This window comes from Cicer arietinum, chromosome 1 (assembly GCF_000331145.2).
Source record: "Cicer arietinum cultivar CDC Frontier isolate Library 1 chromosome 1, Cicar.CDCFrontier_v2.0, whole genome shotgun sequence".
NCBI classification, from domain to species: domain Eukaryota; kingdom Viridiplantae; phylum Streptophyta; class Magnoliopsida; order Fabales; family Fabaceae; genus Cicer; species Cicer arietinum.
In genome coordinates this window covers 11,013,523-11,036,633 of record NC_021160.2, presented here as the reverse complement: position 1 = coordinate 11,036,633, position 23,111 = coordinate 11,013,523, and the positions used below count along the sequence as shown (strand labels likewise).

General features: G+C 30.7%; 2 protein-coding genes across 4 annotated transcripts; both read left to right on the top strand.

Annotated features, from left to right (window-relative positions):
- Positions 1-7,982: 7,982 nt before the first annotated feature.
- LOC101490105 (cellulose synthase-like protein D1) lies at positions 7,983-13,041 on the top strand. The gene is made up of 6 exons (XM_004487876.4): positions 7,983-8,892; positions 9,179-9,608; positions 9,764-10,147; positions 10,866-11,241; positions 11,352-11,754; positions 11,830-13,041. Exons 1-6 carry the CDS (start codon positions 8,297-8,299, stop codon positions 12,782-12,784), a joined length of 3,144 nt encoding a protein of 1,047 aa, XP_004487933.1. The 5' UTR covers positions 7,983-8,296; the 3' UTR covers positions 12,785-13,041.
- Positions 13,042-14,422: 1,381 nt separating this feature from the next.
- Positions 14,423-21,209, top strand: LOC101489554 (glycerol-3-phosphate acyltransferase 9). 3 transcript variants are annotated; one of them, XM_004487875.4, is made up of 14 exons: positions 14,423-14,634; positions 17,078-17,259; positions 17,407-17,464; positions 17,815-17,933; positions 18,216-18,315; positions 18,653-18,748; positions 18,858-18,954; positions 19,205-19,292; positions 19,373-19,469; positions 19,629-19,714; positions 19,980-20,099; positions 20,195-20,293; positions 20,947-20,998; positions 21,100-21,209. In XM_004487875.4, exons 2-13 carry the CDS (start codon positions 17,138-17,140, stop codon positions 20,993-20,995), a joined length of 1,131 nt encoding a protein of 376 aa, XP_004487932.1. In that variant the 5' UTR covers positions 14,423-14,634; positions 17,078-17,137; the 3' UTR covers positions 20,996-20,998; positions 21,100-21,209. The 3 variants fall into 3 exon arrangements, with proteins under 3 accessions (XP_004487932.1, XP_012573636.1, XP_004487931.1); XM_012718182.3 differs by having other exon boundaries at positions 20,947-21,008; XM_004487874.4 differs by having other exon boundaries at positions 20,947-21,209.
- The last annotated feature ends 1,902 nt before the right edge of the window (positions 21,210-23,111 follow it).

The window sequence follows — 23,111 nt, the reverse complement described above, 5'->3', positions numbered from 1 at the left end:
GAAACCGTCAAAGAATTGAAAGTAAGTGTTACTATTGTATTTTGTAAACATGGCTTCAATTCTTTTCTCAGAACGTAACATGAATTTTACAAACCGCGATTGCTACACGCCTTACCCAATGAGGCCAGTGGCAATATGGTCAATTTCGCTTTTTAACTATTTTTTGAAATAACGATTACTCATTTGTTCACAAAAATAATAAAAAAACAAAAAACAATCTCACGATAGGTAGCAATATACTTTTACACTGAGATACGTTAGAAACTAACATGTTAACATGGATCATATATATATTATTTTTTTTATTATTGGTGTATATAGTTATAATTTAGGCTTACCTCTATTTTCATCAATTAATAGAATTAGCTCTTCTGTTATTGATGTGTCATTAATTAAATTACAAAAATAAAAAAATATTTGAAGTTGAAAGTTAAGTGTTTAAAGAGTTTTTTTGTGATTTTTAAATGTTAATCATTCTATATTATTGTACCATATGTCATGTTATTAATTAATTAATTATGTGGCATTTTATTTTTTAGTTAAAAAATCAAAATGAGATATCAAAACTGTCATATTTTAAAATAGGAGGAACGATTTCGTAAAATTTAAAATTAGGGAGACCCATGAAATTGCAATAAATCTCTCTAAAAAAATTAACTTTTCATTTTTAAATTAGTAAAAATAAGGAGACTAATACAACAGTTAAGCTTAAGATAAATATAATATCTAACATCTCCCTCAAATTCGAGATCCATTAACTAGAAGCATCAAAATTATCAATCAATCGCTAAAATAAAAAAAGTTTTCAATCAAGAAACATAATTTTTTAATGAAATGTGTTTTGGTGAAAAAGTCATCAATCTGCAAGGAGGAATTTGAAGTAAATATATTTACCACAAGAAAAGAGGGTTTGAATTGTGACTTTTTTAAATTTTCACTTTTGAAAATCTATCTCAAGATCATAAAACTTGGAAATTTCATGATAGTATAATGAGCGTACTTGTGTTTTGAGAATATTCAAGAATTGAAGTTAACTCAAGGTGAGAGTAGTGTTATTTAGTCAAATAACAAAATATTAAATAAATCAGATACAAGAAATTTTCTAGTTCACCTAATGTAAACTAATCTAGTACTCAACTTAATCTTTTTCTTTAGTCACACTTGATGATACACGTGTATTTTCTTTACCTCAACATACTTATATAAATCACTCAAGTTTTCGCTCACCTAGACAAGCTTGATGATGTTTACAATAAAATGATAATGATGATTGTTTGGATATAATTACAACATTATTAATATAGATTGAGCTAAAAATACACTCAAATATTTTATCCTAGAATCTATAAAAAAGAGTAGTAGCGTGTTTATTGATAATTGAAGAGAATGTTGATAGCTTTGCAAGAAAGTAGAATATGATTGATTGTAGTCTCTTTAAGATTGAAGTTTGAAGAACATTTTATTTATAGACCTAAGAAGACTTCTTTTTGTTGCAGAGGATAATTATAATCGTTGGACATATGTCCCAAAGTGTTAAGGTCATTTTCTTGAATATCTTATTTGACTTGGGTAAATGTCCTCTTCGATCTTCGTAAACATCCTCTTCTTTGAGGAAGTTAATGATCATCCTCGTCTGTATGAAGACATTCTCATCTGTATGAAGATGGTAGAGGTGTTAGATCATTCTCTTGACAACTTATGATAACTTGCAATGAGCTATAAACTGAGATGGATGAGCTTGCAATAAGTTGTCCATTGTACTTGCAGTGCAAAACGATCTCTTCACATTGTCCTCGTGTCTGATTGTTCTCAACATTGAATGTTCTTCGTGAACATTTATGGGTATGATTGGGAAACATAAATTAGAATTGCACAAAGTGTATTTTTGTTGTTGCACACGTGATCAATGTCAGTTTGTCTATTCAATAAGATTCTTTGTTTTTATGACACTTGAGATAATGTTTTCTTGTACTATGACATTTATTTTTTTTGCACAATCAATAAATGCATCATTACTTTTTCCACTTTTGTCATAATGAATATCCTCTTATCTTTAATTAGTGAGACTAGTGATGGACAATTTCAGTTTTGAGGATGACGAACATTCTCAAGTATGTGTATGTTTCAAAAACTTGTCTAACCTTCAATAAAAATTTGTCTTATGACTACTATAAAGAGCTTATATTAGATCACTTAATAAAATCAGAATCAAGTATATCTTTGTCTAACTAAAATTTATTATCATTAAAATAATTTAATTAAAAGATTTTGCCTAAACAATCTTCCTCTTTTTGATGATGACAAACTTTGAATTAGGATTCAATGTTCATTCTGATTTAATACAAAATAATCAATACTTTTAATTGATGATTTTTGTATAAACTTCCCCTCGATTTATGCTTCAATTTTTAATATGATTTTGAAACATAAATATTTTGGAACCATTGCAATGTTCATTCATTTTGATAAAAGTTACAATGATTCTCATTGTCCTCATGTCTGATTGGGAAATTGATATCAGATTTGCACAAAGTGTATTTTTATCATTGCACACGTGATCAATGTCAGTTTATCTATTTCATAAGATTCTTTGTTTTAATGACACTTGAGATAATGTTTTCTTGCACGTACTATGACATTTATTCTTTTTACACAATCAATAGATGCATAATTACTTTTTCCACTTTTGTCATAATGAATATCTTCTTATCTTTAATTAGTGAGACTAGTGATGACCAATTTTAGTTTTGAGGATGATGTACACTCTCAAGTATATGTATGTTTCAAAAGCTTGTCTAACCTTCAATAAAAATTGGTCTTATGACTACTATAAAGAGTTTATATTAGATCACTTGATAAAATCAGAATTAATTATATCATTGTTTAATTAAAATTTTTTATCATTAAAATAATTTAATTAAAGGATTTTGCCTCAACAATCTTCCTCTTTTTTATAATGGCACATTCTGAATTATTACTCAATGTTTATTCTGATTTAATGCAAAATAATCAATGATTTTTAATTGAGGATTTTTGTATAAAATTCCCCTCTATATATGCCTCATTTTTTACAAATATGACTTTGAAACATAAACATTTTGGAACCATAGCAATGTTCATTCATTTTGATAAAAAAATACAATGATTCAAACATACTTAAAACAGAAAAGGAATTACTCATTAATCAAAAAGGAATAGAAACTTTCAAACAAATTATCCCATAAGCATGATGATTAAAACATAAATAAATATTAATTAATTTTAGCTTAATATACCAATTACAAAAGACTGAGCTAATCAAAAGTCAACAAAAAGATTAAGTTTGAGCTACCTCAATAGTTAGAAAGTAAAACTTCCCCAACATTCCCCTAATTCTTCTCCCTCATTTGGCATCAACAAAAAGATGAGGGATCCAACAAAAAGTCATTTCACTTGGAAGGAGAAGAGTCATATGAGGATGAAAAAGTGGATAAACGAGGAAGATCCTTTAGTGACAAAATATAAATTTGGAAGCACATTCCTTGTAATCCAATCAACTACCAAAGCGTTTTGCACTCAGACATCTTTTTGAGATTCTTCATTGTCTTGCTCACTTCTTTCTCGAGCTTATTGCACTTAGGATAAGGAACTTTCTATTCCTATACTTTTTAAGTGGTTTTCCCTTTTTTAGAAACACACCCTTCTTTGAAGATGGAAGTGTCAAAGGTTGCAGAGATGTTTGGTTGAGGCTTGGTGGTTGTGATGTTTGTTTTTCGTGGAGGTGGAGGAATGGATAAATTATAAATTGGACTAGGAAACACAATGAAATGAATCATAGCCTCTAATCCAAGGTTAAGGTGTTTCTTACCTTTGGAAAGAAGATTGGTTGAAAAGTTTGAAGCCAATTTGTAGCTAGTTGAATAAGATCGACAATTTGAGTCTCTTCTACTTGTTGGTATAAATCCATGAGTGGAATTGTAGCTGTAGATGGTTCATCCAAATGAACAGTGAAAGCTTCAGGATACAATGGAGTATCATCAACCGAAAGTTGTTGATCTATATCTATATATCTATATATAATATAAGAAAGATATTGTTTAAATTATCAAGTTGCCCGTATCTTATATTTATGACATGTCTCTACTATTAAGGGAAAATTCCAAATCAAATATTTTGAGGATAAATAAACAATTAATTAATCACTAATCATGATTCTGATTATGTTTCTATTTAACTTATATTTTTGAGTGATTTATTTAAAGATAGATAATTAAATATATTCATACAAAAATTAATGATCTCTCCATGAAAGAAATCAAGAACATCATGTGAAAATAAACTAGAGATTGATCAGAAGACATTTTAGTTATTCTCTATTAAAGATAGTTAGGACAAATCATTCTCCACATTTCAAACCTTAAGTTAAAGAGTATCAAGACAACTGAAATCAATAGTTGAAGACCAAAGGAACAAAACAGCCTCGAGATTGATGATCATATTGATGAGCTCTTAGCAAAGACAAGAAGGACATGAGTACACTCTTGCTGCATGTAACACCTCAAATTTTATAGTATACTATTTAATTAATCAAACTACTATTTTACCGAGTTAATTTGATATTTAAAGTGTTTTGTGATATATGTTGATAAATATTAGATTAATTTTCTTTATATGTGTGTTTTCTATAGTATGATAATTTTGTAGATGTTTGATTTATATATTAATATAAATTATAAATATTTTATTTAATTAGTTTAAATATAAATGATATGAATATTTGAGGGTTGAATATTTTATTAGAGTTTAAAAAAAAAAGATTTGTATTCTGAAAGAGCGTTGTAAAACATTAGTATTTTAATGTAAAAATTTTAGAGAATAATATTTTAATTATGGATGAATAGAACAAGTAATTAAATTGTTTGAACACTTTAAAAATAGAAAATAAAATAAATTTTGTGGTATACTACTTTCTTGCACCCCTTTGATTGTTTCTACTATCTTTTTAATTGGGTTGTTTCTTTCTACACCCAGTTTTGGATTCTTGCTATTTGCACCTTTTCATTTGCACTTAAAAAATAATAAATAAATAAATAAATAAAATGTTAGAAGGTCATCTAGAATGAAAACGTGCTAAATGAGTGAACCAACCATTTTTCTTTCAAATTTGTTACACCCAATTTCTTGCCATTTGAATTGATCTAAATCTCTATCCCATACAAAATCAGCCACTAAATCCATTTTTTGCATCAATTTTATCGATCATTGCTTCGTTTCATCAGAAACAGCTGTTTCTTTCTTTGGACGAGCTATTTTTTGCCGAATTCGATCACCACGTGTCGTCTCAAAAATTTTGACACCATTTTTGAATTCCTCGCGTCAAAACCTTCAATAAGCACTACTCATTTGCATTTTTTAGTGAAGTTGACATTAGACCATTCAGGCGCTCTGACGAGTTGGTGAGACTCTTTATGCAGTTTTTCCTCTCCGTTTTGACTGCATTTTTTGTCCTAAAATTATTATTAATTATTTAACATTGATTTTTATGTTCTGCATAATTTATCAGTCGCATCTCGACAATTGTGTGAACTCGTTGTTTATTCGAATTTGATCGTTATACGTTATCGATCTGTAGTTGTTGTTCAAAACTCTAATTCATTTTTGTGTTGGAGAAAGCGTCGAAATAATGTAAGGGGTGAGAGACCGTTTGAATTCATGAGTATAATATATTGTGAGATAAACGGGAAAACCATATTTTGTAACATGGCTCTCTCTATGTACGACAATAACATTTTTGAGGGTTAAATTAATTATTGTGCAAATATGGAATTCGTGAAGTTAAAATGTGAAATAGAACCATTTATAAGTGTTGATTGATTTAATTCCATTAAATGTGTGATATTTGATATTATTGTGATATTGGGTGTCGAATAAATTTTGTGCATATATTTGATTAAACGAGTTTATGCCATGTGATAATAAATGATTAATGCATTGTATGATATAAGTTTATGTGATGTGATAATAAAACATGAATGCATTGTGATAATTTTAGGTGATGATGATATGTGATTGATGATAGGTGATACCGGGAATGATAGTTATAAGTTATATTTTACTTATTTAATTAGAAACGGCTTTTGTATGAAAATCTTATAGGTACTAGTCAGTTTTTGAAATTAAATTAAGAAATTATACTTAAGTCAAGTTTATTGAGAATGTACTATATTATAAGAGGAATTTTTTTTAAAGTGTTCCGATTGTAGTTTGAGAAATGTGATATTCTAAATAACCCACAAAAGTTTTTTTTTCTTTGAATCTTTTTATTTATTTATTTGCTACAAATATTTTATAAACATGTGGAATAAATTATGATATATTATTTTGGTTTTTACAACTATGATAACAATTGATCTAATCATGTATTGATTATTTTTTTATTTGTGTTATAATATTTTGATAAGACAATTGTTTTTCTTGGTAACATATACTTTAATTAAGACTTGATTATGCTTAACTTTTTTGTGTTCTGTTGAATAACGATGATTTAATGTTCAATTATGGGCTACAAGACGTTTTCCTAAATGATGAGAGTGCATGATTGTGGTCTAAAGGTATAGGCAACACATAAAAAAATGTAGACTAAAAAAAATGCAACATTTGAATGTTTGTGGTCGAAAAGTATAAACAACACATAGAAAGTGTGATTTAAAATATTTTCGTCACCGTGGCCTAAACAAATAGGCAACATCTAAAACAATGTGAGCTAAAGGTGTTATCAACGTTTCGATAACTATGGTATAAAGTTACATGCAACACATACAAATCTATTGCCTTAGACCAAAAAAATGTTACCTATGTTTTTGACAATGTTATAAATGTGTTGTCTAAAACAGAAATAATGTACACAAAACCATGACCTAACTGTATATGCAACATTTATAAAATGTTGGCAAAACCAATTCATAAAATCGTGGCCTGAAACATTAAAAAAAATATGGCATCTATAAGTGTCTTTAGCAATGGTTTTTTTAGAATTTATAGACTACAACCACTTACACCACACTTTATAAACCGTTGTCAAATCGTTGCCTAACCTTTAGGCCACAATTTATTTTATTTACGCCACACTTGTTTATTGTTGCCACAACTCAAAAATGTAGTAGTGACATAGTTCTACTTTATGTTATACTTTTTAATCTCAAATTTTGTTTATTTTTTAAAATCAGAGATGAAAATCAACCAAAACAAAAAATCGAAAAATTTAGAATTTTGATAGGAATAATAGAATAGTAAAAATAATTCAATGAAGCTTAAATTAATTATTTTCTCAAGAAAAGTTTGAGAAAAATGTAGCAGTTATCTCTTTGATATCATATTACAATTTTAGATATAAATCATAATTGAGAGAAACGTAATGAAGAATGCATTGAATAATAAGATAATTGTTCTACATCAAGAGTTACATAGACTTATATGGTCAATTAGATAAACAATTAACTAGTGTAAAATAACTAACTAGCTATTTTAACTAATTAATCAACTAAGATATCTAATATCATACAAACCAAATTTGTAGGAGTTGAGTTAGATTCAATATAAAAAAGAATTAAAATAATATCAGAGTCAATCTAAAATACATTAGTCTGCTAACAAGTCTTTGCTATGAGACACTTATTAGGAGTCTTACATTGAATAAGATATAAAATACCTTATAAATCAATTTTATAAAGGTTAAATTTGAATCACTCAAATTCTAAGATCGGTAATCACCACAATATTATAATTAATATATATATACAAAGGACTATTAACATTAGCTTGTAAGGGGTGTGTTGATCGTAGATGGAGGATGGACAAGTAAACAATTCATAAAATTTTATGTGAGCGAAATTGTAATTCATGATAAAAGAATTTCCTAAAATTTTGTAGCTTTTTTTATAGACCTAAAATGATGTAGTTATTCACAACAAACTAACTAGTAGGAAAGAGAGAGTGTGTCTTTGTGTGATAGAGGTGGAGCATGAATTAAGGGGTTGAAACCCGCTGAGTTAGAATTCTATACTCAGAAACATCTCAAACAAAGCCATTTTCAAACCATTGAATTTCTCTCTTCTCAAAAACAATGTTCTTTCTTGTTTTTTGTTTTCTTAACCAATCTAAAAAACCTTAAGTCATGTTACAAGGAAATTAAAACAACAAATTGCATTACATTTCATCACATCAAACAAAACATTTCAAAATATTTCCAACAAGTATAAACATACGCATACATAAATGTCTATTTCAAAAAATGATACATAATACATAAATGTAAGAGATGACAAGTTCTTCAAATTCACCACCGAAATCGTCCTCGTCCGGTGGCCGGCCACCACAAGCGGTGAAGTTTACACGCCGGACATCGAGCGGGCGGGTAGTGAATCTTTCAAGAGATGATGACATAGATTTGTCCGGCGAATTCGCCGGACAAAATGATTACATCAATTACACTGTCATGATGCCACTAACACCGGATAACCAGCCCGGAACATCTGATTCCAAGACAGATGGTGCGGCCGGATCATACGGGACAACGAGGTTCGCCTCGGAGTCACAACAACAAGGAATGAATGATGGCGGTGGTGGTGGTGGTGGTGATGGTAGTGGTGGATCTAAAATGGATAGAAGAATGTCTGTATTGAATTCAGCAAATAATAAGTCTATGTTATTAAGGAGTCAAACTCAAGATTTTGATCATAATAGATGGTTGTTTGAGACAAAAGGGACTTATGGAATTGGAAATGCTTTTTGGCAAGATGATCAAAATTCTTTTGGTGATGATAATGGAATGAGTATGTCAGATTTCATGGACAAACCTTGGAAACCATTAACTAGGAAAATTCCAATTCCAGGAGCTATACTCAGCCCTTATAGGTACTTTTTCTTAATTATTATATTATATAGTAATTCAAGCACTATTGTCTCATTTAGAGAAATCTTTATTTTTTACAATGTATAAAGTTTTTGCATTTATGATTGACATTCAAAAATAACATTATTATTGTCTTCTGGACATGACATGGCTTCTTTTGTTGTATTTGCTTTCATGTCAATCAATTCCAATTCAAATTCTTGTTACTCATAAACAATTTTTTCATTGCATTACTCATAAGTTTAGCTATTTTTTAATTTAAATCTAATTGCATTTTTCATTGAACAGGTTGTTGATTGCTATCCGTATGGTAATTCTAGTACTTTTCTTAACATGGCGAGTTCAAAACCCAAATTATGATGCAATGTGGTTATGGGGGATATCAATTGTGTGTGAACTTTGGTTTGCATTCTCTTGGCTTCTTGATGTACTTCCTAAATTGAATCCAATAAACAGAAGTGCAGACCTTGCTGCATTACATGACAAGTTTGATCAACCTTCGCCTTCCAATCCGACTGGCCGGTCGGATTTACCTGGCATGGATGTTTTTGTTTCGACGGCTGATCCGGAGAAAGAACCACCTCTTGTCACTGCCAACACCATTCTTTCCATTCTTGGTGTAGATTATCCCATTGAAAAAGTTTCATGCTATATTTCAGATGATGGTGGTGCCATTCTTACTTTTGAAGCTATGGCTGAAGCTGTCAAATTTGCTGAGGTTTGTTTACATTCTTGAATGAGAAATTAATGTAGATTGAAAGACAAATTAAACATAATAATTTGCATACACCCTATTGAAGAGGTATCAAAGCTATTTTGCTTAATAACTCATTATGTTAAATTTTGTGTGTTTGATCATGTATGTGTTGACAGGTTTGGGTACCATTTTGTCGGAAACACAACATTGAACCAAGAAATCCCGAAGCTTACTTCAGCTTAAAGAAAGACCCAACAAAGAACAAGAAATTACATGATTTTGTAAAGGATAGAAGATGGATGAAGAGAGAATATGATGAATTTAAGGTCAGAATCAATGGACTTCCAGAAGTAATAAAAAAAAGAAGTAAAATGTATAACTCTAGAGAAGAGAAGAAAGAAAAGCAGTTACTTAAGGAGAAAAATGGAGGAGTTTTACCTGCAGATCAGCCAATTGATGTCCCTAAAGCTACATGGATGGCTGATGGAACTCATTGGCCAGGAACTTGGCATAATCCATCAGCTGATCATACTAAAGGTGACCATGCTGGAATTTTGCAGGTACTATTTCATTTCTTCTTTCAATCATCAAATTTTTATATTTAAGAAAATTCTAAAGTGGACTTGTGTTTATAATTCACCTGAAAATTTAACGACTATTAACGGTATTCTTCATAAATATAAATTAATGGCTCTCTCCTTGTCTTTAAGGTTGAGAGGGTAACCTGATTGATATCGATTCGACTAATTGAATTTTGATGAACACGTTCGTTTTCCTTATGTTTATGGAACTCATTGATCGAATCACTTCTCAGCCGTAAATACGAGAATTATCTTACCGTTGATCGTCATGAGAGTTTTGGATGACTTTTAAGCATTGGTGTCCACAGTGGATCCATCTAGTATTCATATTAACTTGATTCATTGATGTTAGTCTTGAAAATTTTCACTCATCTTGTGGTATGTAGTAACAAGGGATACTGTATATGTTTTTTTTTTTTTTAATATATATTAAAAAGACTATTGTATATGTAATTACCACCACTAAAAATATGACACTTGGTATTGGACATGTTGAACTTAATTATTATTTGCACATGGATAGTTATTAAAAATCTATGTTGATTTTTTAGAGTGAGACATGATTGTCATGATTTTTTTACTAATATTTTCAAAATTATTATATTTTTTGTGTGAATGGACGCTATACTTACAATGCTACTAGATTAATTCTTCATAAGTTTATCATGGATAATGTTGAATGTTTTCAACTGAACAGGTGATGAGTAAAGTCCCAGAGCATGACCCTATAATGGGTTATGCAGATGAGAAAAGTCTAGACTTTACAGGCATAGACATCAGAATTCCAATGTTTGCATATGTTTCTAGAGAAAAACGACCAGGTTATGATCATAACAAGAAAGCAGGAGCCATGAATGCCATGGTTCGAGCCTCAGCTATTTTGTCCAATGGTCCCTTTATACTCAATTTAGATTGTGATCACTACATCTACAATTCACATGCTTTGAAAGAAGGAATGTGCTTCATGTTGGACCGAGGTGGCGATCGTGTTTGTTACATACAGTTTCCACAGAGATTTGAAGGCATCGATCCCTCTGATCGATACGCAAATCATAACACAGTCTTCTTTGATGGTAATTCACACTTTATTCACAGTTCCTTATTTTTGCCACAGTATCAAGGTTTGTAGCATAATTGCAATTTAGTATCTACTTGTATATAACAATGTATAATTATTTATTAGGAAATATGAGAGCATTGGATGGTCTACAAGGTCCAATGTATGTTGGAACGGGATGCATGTTTAGGAGGTATGCACTATATGGATTTGAACCACCAAGATTCATTGAGCACACAGGTGTGTTTGGTAGAGTAAAAACCAAGGTGAATCATAATCCAAATCAAGCAAAGTTACACCTGGATGATGATATGGAGCCTCTAACATCTGAAGCAGAATTGAATTTGCCACAAAAGTTTGGAAACTCAAGTATGTTTACAGATTCTATACCTGTTGCTGAGTTTCAAGCAAGGCCACTTGCTGATCATAAATCTGTTAAGAATGGTAGGCCACCTGGTGCATTGCTTGTTCCACGTCCACCCTTGGATGCTCCTACTGTAGCTGAGGCAATTGCTGTCATCTCATGCTGGTAAATGTCTTTTTTTGAGTACCAAAAGATAAAATAGTCTTTATATGAAACACTAACATTGATGTGAAAATGCAGGTATGAGGATAAAACAGAATGGGGTGACAGAATAGGTTGGATTTATGGATCAGTGACAGAGGATGTGGTAACAGGTTACAGAATGCACAACCGTGGATGGAGATCAGTGTATTGCATCACAAAAAGAGACGCTTTCCGCGGCACAGCGCCTATAAACCTCACCGATCGTCTCCACCAAGTGCTAAGATGGGCAACAGGTTCAGTAGAAATTTTCTTCTCAAGAAACAACGCGATTTTCGCAACTAGACGCCTTAAATTCCTACAAAGAATCGCATACCTGAACGTTGGAATCTACCCTTTCACTTCGATATTCCTCGTCGTATACTGTTTCCTTCCAGCATTATCACTTTTCTCAGGACAGTTCATAGTCCAAGGCTTAAATGTAGCTTTCTTAACTTACCTTCTTCTCATATCAATCTGCCTCAGTCTCATCTCCCTCCTTGAAGTAAAATGGTCAGGAATCGGCCTCGAGGAATGGTGGCGTAACGAACAATTTTGGGTCATTGGTGGAACCAGTGCACACCTTGTTGCTGTGGTACAAGGCTTATTAAAAGTCATAGCAGGAATAGAGATTTCATTCACTTTAACATCAAAATCAGCTGGTGATGATGTGGATGATATCTATGCTGATCTTTACATAGTGAAATGGACTAGTCTCTTCATCATGCCACTAACAATCATCATTATTAACATTGTTGCACTTATCATGGGATTTTTAAGGACAGTGTACAGTATTATACCTCAGTGGAACAAGCTTATGGGAAGCATGTTCTTTAGTTTTTGGGTTTTGTCACATATGTACCCTTTTGCTAAAGGGTTGATGGGTAGGAGAGGAAGAGTGCCAACAATTATTTATGTTTGGTCGGGATTGCTTTCCATTACTATTGCTTTGCTTTGGATTTCAATTGATCCTCCAACTGATACTGCTGCTGGAGGAGGGTCATTTGAAGTATGATTAGATTATGGTTAAGAACATTGGATTGGAGTATATTATATAAGAATATTGTAATGTAACAAAAGAAATAGAATGAAACATAGATCATAGATGGTGCCTTTTCTTCAATTTTATGGATATATATGGTGAACAAAGCATGGTTGGCGTCTATGAAAGTGGGAAATGTACAAATAGAAATGAGAGTCATTTGACATTGTTATTAGTATGTAGAGATATACTTTTATATTTAATTATTTATGATGCTGTAGATTTTTCAATAACCTTCAATATATAGTTTAAAGATATTATATACGATTTCACATTATTAAAGAATGACAGTTTTTTTTTTACAGGTAAAAGATGACAAATATGCAATATATAAATTAAGTGACTACAATAAATAATTTTTTTTTGGATCTACTTTCAGTCTTCGCGATTTTGTTCTTTTTGTGAAAATAATTTATAAACTATTATTACTCTCAACTAGTAAGTGATATGAAACTATTTTGATATTACCGGAATAAAAATAAATAAAATAAGACTAATATCAGCATGTCTTGGAAATTATTCGCGCTAGATGTTAAACTTTTGCACTTACATCACTCAAAATCTTTCAATAGAACATGCAATTAATTAATTCAAATGATCAATTGAAAACCTGTGTATTATATTAACATTATAACATTTAAAGTAAAGATTCATTTTAATTCCTTAAGAAAAACATTGGGGACAGATTAATTTTTAACAAAAATAAAATGTTTCTTAATCCATTACAAAAATATTATGTTTGTTGAACTCTTAAAAGTATTAAATTGGTATTTTTGTATTTTGTGGTAGCTAAATTGGTACTTTCATTTTTTGTGTGGGACTAAATTTATCTCAAATACATAACCAAACTTTCAATTCATAACAACAACCTCAAGTCTACAACTTATTTCTACAATCAACATCACTTTCATATGACAGGAATATTAATTTCTAAATCCACTTAAACATGTATACTATCACATGACAACTATTGTTATGTTGGATTCTGAATTCACAATCTAGAGACATAAAATGTAGAGAAACAAGATTATTTTGCTTTTTCAAATCCTTACTCACTCAAAACTCAAATGGTATAATTTTAAGAATAAAGAAGTAGCTTTAGAGACAGACAACAGAGAGAAGGCAAATGAGATTCTCGTTTTGGGTCTCAAATATTTTTAAACCTCAAATTTATATTTTTAATTTAAATAATATTAATAATGTATTAATATTAAATGTTTTAGTCTTTATAGTATAAATTTATTTTAATAATAATTTCTTATAATAGGTTAAATTCAATGAGTATCCTAAAAACTAAAAGTCACAACAAATCATGAATTATTTTTTTCAATAGATTAAATTGAATTGTGCATTTTTTCTAATAGACTCAATGATTAATTCATATTGCGATAATAACTCTTCAATTATTTAAAATATTTAATTTTATTAAATCTATCCACCTTAAAAATCATATAAACAATGAATTGTGATGGTTTCAGAATATAAAAGTTTGTATATTATTTTTTACTGAAAAAGATGTTACAACTTAACATGCATCAAAGTTTGTACCAAAAATTGTGCATCACAATTATTCTCAAGAATTAAAATGTGTCTAAAAACAATAAATGAAACATAAATAATATTTTGACAAGAAATGAAACATAAATACTGTAAATAACCTTCGTCCAGAACCTCGCCCCTTCCGCCAACTCTTCGTCGTAACCTCCGCTCCTCCGGCCCTGTTCGTTGCTCCGGCAGGGCAGATTCATAACCCTCTCATCGCTGACCTCCTTAACTCGGACGAGTGTCAATCGTTTACTTCCGGCAACTTGACCGTGAATCAGGTTCGTTAACCAGTGTGATTTTTTATTCATTTTCTCTGTTTCCTAATTTTCAATTACCGTTCGAATTTCTTCAACCGTTCTTGAATTAGGTCTGTGTTAAGTATTTATTTTGTTTATCTATCTAAATCTGATGTTTGGCATTGACATTTTTTTGTACTTCATTTTGTGACCTTATTTAGATGTTTGACTTCAATGCTAATTTTAAACGGGATTCACTAATATGATCTAATAATCTTAATTCTTCTCAAGTAATGTTGTTCCTAATAATTTCTGAAATTCTAGATGGATAATCCATGTAGATTGATTCAATCAAAGGAATCTCAAAGTAGACTGTTCTCTCACACACCTTCTCAAGAAGAACAAAAAATAGTTGATGGAGAAGAAAAAACTATATGCAAGCGTAGCTGCATAAGCATATGGTAGATAGAAAATATGATATAAAATATATATGATGGATCAAACCATTTACATAAACATTATCAGACTTAGACTTGTAAAAGGAGATAATTTGTCTTGTTAAAAGAACAAAAGAAGATAGAGGGTCAGAGGGGAAATGGAAAGGACTATGTCGCCTTCTAATCGTAAGTGAATCCTTAACTTTTGTTCGCGGCTGATACTGAACTGGTATGTAAATTTGGATCTGGTACACTTGCTGAAAGATACTTGAGGTAGACATAATTCAGTCCTTAGAACTAAGCAGGTATTGTTACACCCATCTAGCTCATTTTTTAAGGAAAATTTTGGAAAATCCTGTTTTTGAATTATTATTAGATAAAGAAAACGGGATAAGGTTGTGTATTTACTTTTTAGTGCACGATTTGAAAATAATATTGTTCAAAGGAAGTTCATCATAGAAGGATGTTCTGAACAAGCACTTTTCAAACAGAATTTCATCACTGAAGGATCTTGAAGAATTGAAAATTCATGCATTTCCAATTCTTAAAGATCCTTTGATGATAAAATTTTGTTTGAGATGTTCTTGTTAAGAATATTTTTCACATAAGTTATCTAACTTCCTTTGAACAAAATTATTTCCATATTGTGTACTAATAACTTCCTTTCACATGATTTCAAAACAAGGTTCTTCATAATTTTTCTTAAGAGATGAGTGTAGCAATACCTGGTGAATTTCAGGTGCTAAATTTGTTTACCTCAAGTGATCTTTCGGCGACAGTACCAGATCCTAATTTATGTACCAATTTGGCATCTGCTGCCACAAAAATTGGGGATTTACTCTTAATCAAAGACCTAACTAGTCCTTTTACTTTTCCACACTTCCCCTTGTCATCTTAGCTGCCACGTTCCTTTCCTTTGCCGTCTCAGCTGCCGCCACACTTTCCACCTGATTTCAGTAACTATCATTTTGATTCAAAGAAATCAAGAAATGGCCTGGCTTGTATGATAATAGTTCATCAGTATCCGCTATCATTGGGACTTGGGATGTTTTGGTCGTCTGTTGTTTTATATTTAGTAAAATTAATAGTTTATAATGTTTTATAATTAAATTTTGAAGATATTTTATTGATTTTTCAATTGAGTTTTAATGGCAATTTGTTTTCTATTGATTTATTATAGTTTTAACTGCGAGTAACACATACAGGTATTGTAAGTGCTACCCATGCGGGTACACATACTTATTCCTACGGGTATGGGGACAGCTACTTTAATATTCTACATTGACCCTACCATTTTCATTCATAGAGTAGCAGAACGGTTATTATTATGCAATCAAGTTTTCATTGGTTAAAACTTAGAATTTCTCATTTCATTAAAGCCATACAATAGAAAATTCGGTAGTTGTTTAACATTGGTCTTTGAGAGATCAGAGGTGTGATAAAATTGAAGCTTCTCTTGTTCTGCTATTGGAGTAGAAGGGTGCATCTCTAGTTCTACACACACCCATCCAGAAGCTTCTCTCTTACCCCTTAGCGGCAGCATCTCCGTCGTTCACCTTTACTCTCTGTCCCTTTTCTCCTACCCCGTGTCACCACTGTGAAGTCGTGAGAAGGGAAGTGCAGTCTGTGCAGAATCTCCTCCGTAGAATCCTCCTGTCACGATGATGAAAAACATATTCATATCTAGGTGTTTTGCTCTTTCTGCTTATTTTTCTTTGGGGTGTTTAAGATCTGAGATTGTTCATTACATAAATTTTTTACTGTTTATCAAGATGATTTGGGTTTTTTTTTTTTTTTTTTTGATTCATGACTTCATTATTCATATTAGTGATTGCTGCTGCTCAATTTCAAAGGATAAATAAGTTGGTTCTTTAACCTTCCAATGGCATGTGGTCTCTTGACTCTCATTAATTGCTATGTGTTGGTTGACTTGACTATTCCATTTGATATTAAACATGACTGAACTTTCAATTATTTAAGGATCCAATTGAATTAATTAATTTTTTAGTAACTACACATCACATGAGTGAAAATATGTCAATTTTCAGGATTTTAAACCTCACCCTTCCTTTTAAGAAATCACTGGAAGAAGTAATAGCACAACACTAATGAATAGCACTGGAACACTTAAGTCTTCAAGTTCTGAGTTGGATCTTGATCGACCCAACATTGAGGATTATCTCCCTTCAGGAGCCGCCATTCAACAAGAACCTCGCGGCAAGCTTCGCCTGTATGTCTTGTCTCTTCCATATTCTGTTTGTACTGTTATTTGGATAAAGAACATATGTGGGAAATAAAGCAGTATTTTCTCACTTTATTGTTTGGTTGTGATTTTAATATTACTAGTTTTCTACTTTCTTCTGGAGATTTTTTTCAGGCATGACTTGCTTGATATTTCTCCTACACTATCTGAGGCAGCTGGTGCTATTGTAGATGTAAGCTTTTTTTCTCATCTTTTATTCATTGTTTTACTGTTTTTATGGTTTGATGTATCAACAATTATCTTACAGAAAACCAATTGTGATGACAATATTATAGAGGGAACTTTATGAAAAACATAGTGAGTTCTCCATATTGTTAAATTGTACATCTTTGCTGCCACAAATATCCTTATCTCTCAGCTTTTTGTTTCATTCTCATGTTTACTTGGGTTATTATTGATGATAATAAGCATACTTTTATTTTAAAATCTCAATATCGACGATATATATGAGCCTATGTGCTAGCATATATTTTTGTGTGCATGTTGCTCAGCCATTCAGAACTTTTATTTATGTTGGACCAGGACTCATTCACAAGATGTTTCAAGTCAAATCCTCCAGAACCATGGAATTGGAATATATATTTGTTTCCTTTGTGGTGTTTTGGAGTTGTTGTTCGATATTTGATACTGTTCCCTACAAGGTTAGTCTATTCCTAATACTATGTATTATTCTGTTACTATTAAGTTTGGCTATGACAGAGTCTGCTGGGCTGATTTCAGATGGTGTAATTAAGCACTAATATTGACATTATATTAGGAAAACATAACTTTTAGGATATGATTTGAAGTTTGAACTTTGACTTTTACTATCTAATTCAGTTTTTGTATTAGGCCTATTTGTCTCACTTTACTTTTTAAATTTGACAAGTTCCATCACTATCATCTTTTCCGGAAAAGTAATGCCAACCTAATTGGTCTTGCAGGGTTCTTGGGTTAACATTAGGATGGATAATATTTCTTTCTGCTTTCATTCCAGTGCACCTCCTATTGAAAGGACATGACAAGTTGAGGAGAAATATTGAGGTGCATATTCAACTTAATATTAATTCATTCCATCATTTCCTATTTTATGTTTTTGTTAAACATTGGTTTTCACTGTCTCTTTTCGTACAAACTATTACATAAAATACTGTTAATGACCACTCTATCAGCATCATATAAATGACCTCTTAGAATTTTTTATTTTTTATTCAGCTTATCTAGAACCATAATAAGTTTATGGGTTTTAGTTGCCTTGATGATATTGATATTTATGGATCTGTATGATATATTAATATAGTTTCTTAACTTCTTAAGAAAAGATATACACGAGCCTTTTGTTCATCAAATTAACTATATTTAAATTGGTAATTTTCTTCAGAGGTCTTTGGTAGAGATGATGTGCGGTTTCTTTGTTGCATCTTGGACTGGGGTTGTCAAGTACCATGGGCCAAAGCCCAGCAGGCGACCAAAACAGGTTTGTCCGACATGTATTAATGTTGTTGTATTTTCCTTATTTCCGTTTTCAGGTAAGATAAATGTAATTATTATTCACTAATCGAGCTTTCCCTTCATTTTCTTAACAGGTTTTTGTTGCCAACCACACTTCCATGATTGATTTCATTATCTTAGAACAGATGACTGCTTTTGCTGTTATTATGCAGAAGCATCCTGGATGGGTTGGTAAGCATATAGAGAGTATCATATGAATACATGGAACGTGTGTCTTTATCATGGATGAGAGAAGCTTTATGTTCTATGCATTTGTTTGTTAGTGTTGCTGAAGTCAAAAGGTTTTAGATAACAAGAGAAAGGAATAAGTGCTTCGAATTATGGACGACTTAAAAATAGCTTCACAATGTTTAGTTGTGGTCATAGTTTATCTTGACTAAACTTATTTATGAATTTTATTAAAAGTATAGCTACTGTTCAGGATTGTTGCAAAGCACCATTTTGGAGAGTGTAGGATGTATCTGGTTCAATCGCACAGAGGCAAAGGATCGAGAAATTGTGGCAAGAAAGTTAGTATAAAATAAAGATATTAGAAAATATACTTCTCGTTTCAAATTCGTCTTTACTTACATGATTATTCATATTCTAGATTGAGGGAACATGTCCAGGGAGCTGACAACAATCCTCTTCTCATATTTCCAGAGGGAACTTGTGTAAATAATCACTACACAGTCATGTTTAAGAAGGTATGGGAATCATTTGCAATTGCAGTCGATGTAGTTATGTTATCATAGATTCATATTTATGGAATAGCTTTTGGTTGTGTTCTGTTGTTATTTTGCACCAATTGATTTTTCTTCTATTCCTATTATCTTATTGAAGCCGTAACTTTTTATGGTGTTTAGGGTGCATTTGAACTTGGCTGCACAGTTTGCCCTGTTGCAATCAAATACAACAAAATTTTTGTCGATGCATTTTGGAATAGTCGAAAGTAAGATGTTTCTCATGTTAATTGCTTCCTGTCTTGTGGTATATAAAAAAAATCTTGTGCTGCCAAGGCAGATTGCGGTGGCGGATTTTTTTACAACCACCATGGCCAACTCAACAAGGATGGCGGCGCCATGGCTGTTTATGAGCCATGATGGTGTTTGGCGGATTTGTGGCTTTCCACTATCTGCAATCGGAAACACTGATTACTTCTATAATGTACATTGTTTATTGTTTTAATAGAGATTATGCATTTCATGCATTTGCAGGCAATCATTCACTAAACATCTGTTGCAGCTAATGACATCATGGGCTGTTGTTTGTGATGTTTGGTACTTGGAGCCACAAAACCTAAAGCCAGGAGAGACACCAATTGAGTTTGCCGAAAGGTAAATTATCTTGACCTCAAATATATTCAGAGAGGTCTGTCTATGTTTGGCTTTCTCTAAGTGTTGAAAATGTGTATTTTATTTTAACTGCGCAGGGTGAGAGACATAATCTCACATCGTGCTGGTCTTAAAAAGGTTCCTTGGGATGGATATCTGAAGTATTCGCGTCCTAGCCCAAAGCATAGAGAAAGAAAGTAAGTTTGAGTTCCTAATTTTTCTTTGGTGTCCACTGTATTGTCATATAATTTTAGTGACATAAATTTTTGAAATAAATTTAGAAATATTTTTACACTATTAATTGATCACAAATCACTCCTTTGTATGACTTTTAAGATAAACACTATTAAAGTAATAAAAATAGTGATCCTACAATTGTGATTGACTGATAATGTAAAATATCTTCACACTGTAGTGCATATGAATTCAATCCTAATTTTTTTTATTGATATTATCATTTTTATGTCGTTTTGGTTTCTTAAAAATTAAAATGTTATTGGCTCTACTTAGTAATGCGGTGAATTATATTATATTCACTTAAGCATAATTTGCTGATGATTGCAGTATTTGGTCTTGGTCAGTTGCAATAACCAGTCTATTTGTTAGTTGTATCAAATGTGTTACTTGAATTTTTCTGTTTATATCAATTTATATTTAACAATGTTTAATGGCCATACATTACAAATAGGCATTGGTTAAATACTATAGTAATATATTCAATAAATGTTTGTTGCAATATACCACTAATGCTGTTTGTTAGAAATATATATTCTCCTGTCACGTGTATTGGAATTTTTGTATATTATTATGTGTCATATTATTGAATATATTGGCTATCACTCATTTGTAGGCAACAGAACTTTGCTGAGTCGGTGCTGCGGCGTTTGGAAGAAAAATAAATCGTACCTTTTTGTATATTATTACTCATTTTTATCGTCATTCTCCAACCCTTTTTTCTTTCTTTTCTTTTTAATTTTACGCACCTATTTATATTTATATGTAGGTTCATTTGTTATGCATACATTACTCAATAATGAAGTTGCCCGATAAATTGTTGCAAGGATGGTTGATTTGTCTTTTGCACAAATAAACGAGTATGTGCTTGATGTTTCATGGACAAATAATTTTGATAGGTTTCTGAACTGAGCCTTTATTTAAACGGATTGATAGTATTTCTTCCCTTTTCATGTCTTGTCCTGTTATTGTTATTTATTAGAGTTTTGTTATAAAACTCACACTAAATGATGAAAAGAGAAATACGGTCCGGGGCGGCACTTCTTGGAGACATAGAATGGTCAGAGCCACCTCAAAGTCTCCAAATTTTTTTAAAAAAATACTACTATTTTTAATCTTTTTTAAAGTAACGTTATTAGAACATAATTTGACATAAAATAAGAATACAATATTGTGTATTGGAACACAAATACAAAACGTAAGCCTATGTAATATTATCTTTTTTATAAGATATATTTGACTTATAATTTATCAACAAAAATTGATTTATTATGAATTAAATATATCAATTTTTGTTGACTAAATTATAATTCAAAAGTCTATTATAAAAAAATCGAAGGAAATTATTTATAAAAAAAAATAATTACAGAAACAACCGTTATAATTATAAAATAATCTAAAATTTTCAATCTAAATTCTAATTCTGTAAGTTGTGAATTTTATCTAGAGATATAAAAATTAAACCAAATGTTCTTATGATCTCAAAAATTTAACTAAAACTAATTAAATTAGTTTGATATTTTTTTGAGTTTCAGTCTCAGCTGAATTAAACTAATAAATTCAACCTTTATTGATTTGAGATATAGTTTTATATAATTTTAAAATAGATCCCATAATACTCAAACCAAACAATTATCATTTAAATACTATGTCAATATTGGTAATTTAAAAGATGTGTTGTATTTAAATATATTTTTCTTATGGACTAAAAAGTGAGTTTATCTTTCTCAATGATTAAATTAAATCTCTCAAAATAAAAATAGATATTTATTCTTAATTTTAATATATTTTAGTTTAATTATCATATCAACGTAAAAAGTTTTATAATATCGACACATTATAACTATTTATAACCATGATTTTTGAGATAATTATGAAAAAAAAAAAAAATCAAACATATTTAGTAATCTAACGAGTGTGTGATTACATAACAACGTAATTTTATTTTTTTTGACAATATCAGTATATATGAATTATATCTTTTATTTAATTTGTGATAATATTCATACATTTATTCTTATCATTAGTCTCTAGTACTAGTAAACCAATCCACAAGGAAAAGTTGGAAGGTATATAAAAGCAACATTGGTTATTTAAGAACAATTAATCTGTGATGAAATTGGATTTAATGGAAATGACTTGGAGGAAGCATATTCGAAGCTTATATCAGTGTTTGAATAAACAGGATTGCCATCATTAAGAGTGCAAACATTGCCCTCGACCTTCAAAATTGAAGTGGGTATGGGTAGAATGGTTTGAAAATCAGTGCAATTTAACTTCACATCCGTTTGAGTACATATACATCTGTTGGAGATAGTTACATTCCACTTAGGTTGATTACGTACTACTCCTGATTGACGTTGGACTATGGTAATATCTTGCAATGAACATTGGCTATAACCTGAGATATTGAACAAAACAAATTAATTACTGGCTATATCCTCTACTGAATAATTCTAAATAATTCAAATGTTACAAAAATTGTTTCATTACTTTTTAAAATGATTCATCTATATGATTTGTTTCGAAAATCTCTTCTTCTTCTTAATTATAAAATTAAGATGAACATATATTTCAGTAAATAAAAATAACATGTTACAAAGTAAACAGTTTGCAAATTTCATCCATTGAAAAAAAATATTACCTTGAGAAATCAGCACTAAGAAGGAAACTATGGTGAGAATTTTAGTGGTTGAATTAGCCATGTTAAACTGTAGAAGTGATAATTTGAGTGCTTATAATAATGCTCTGATTAATATATATATATATATATATATATAT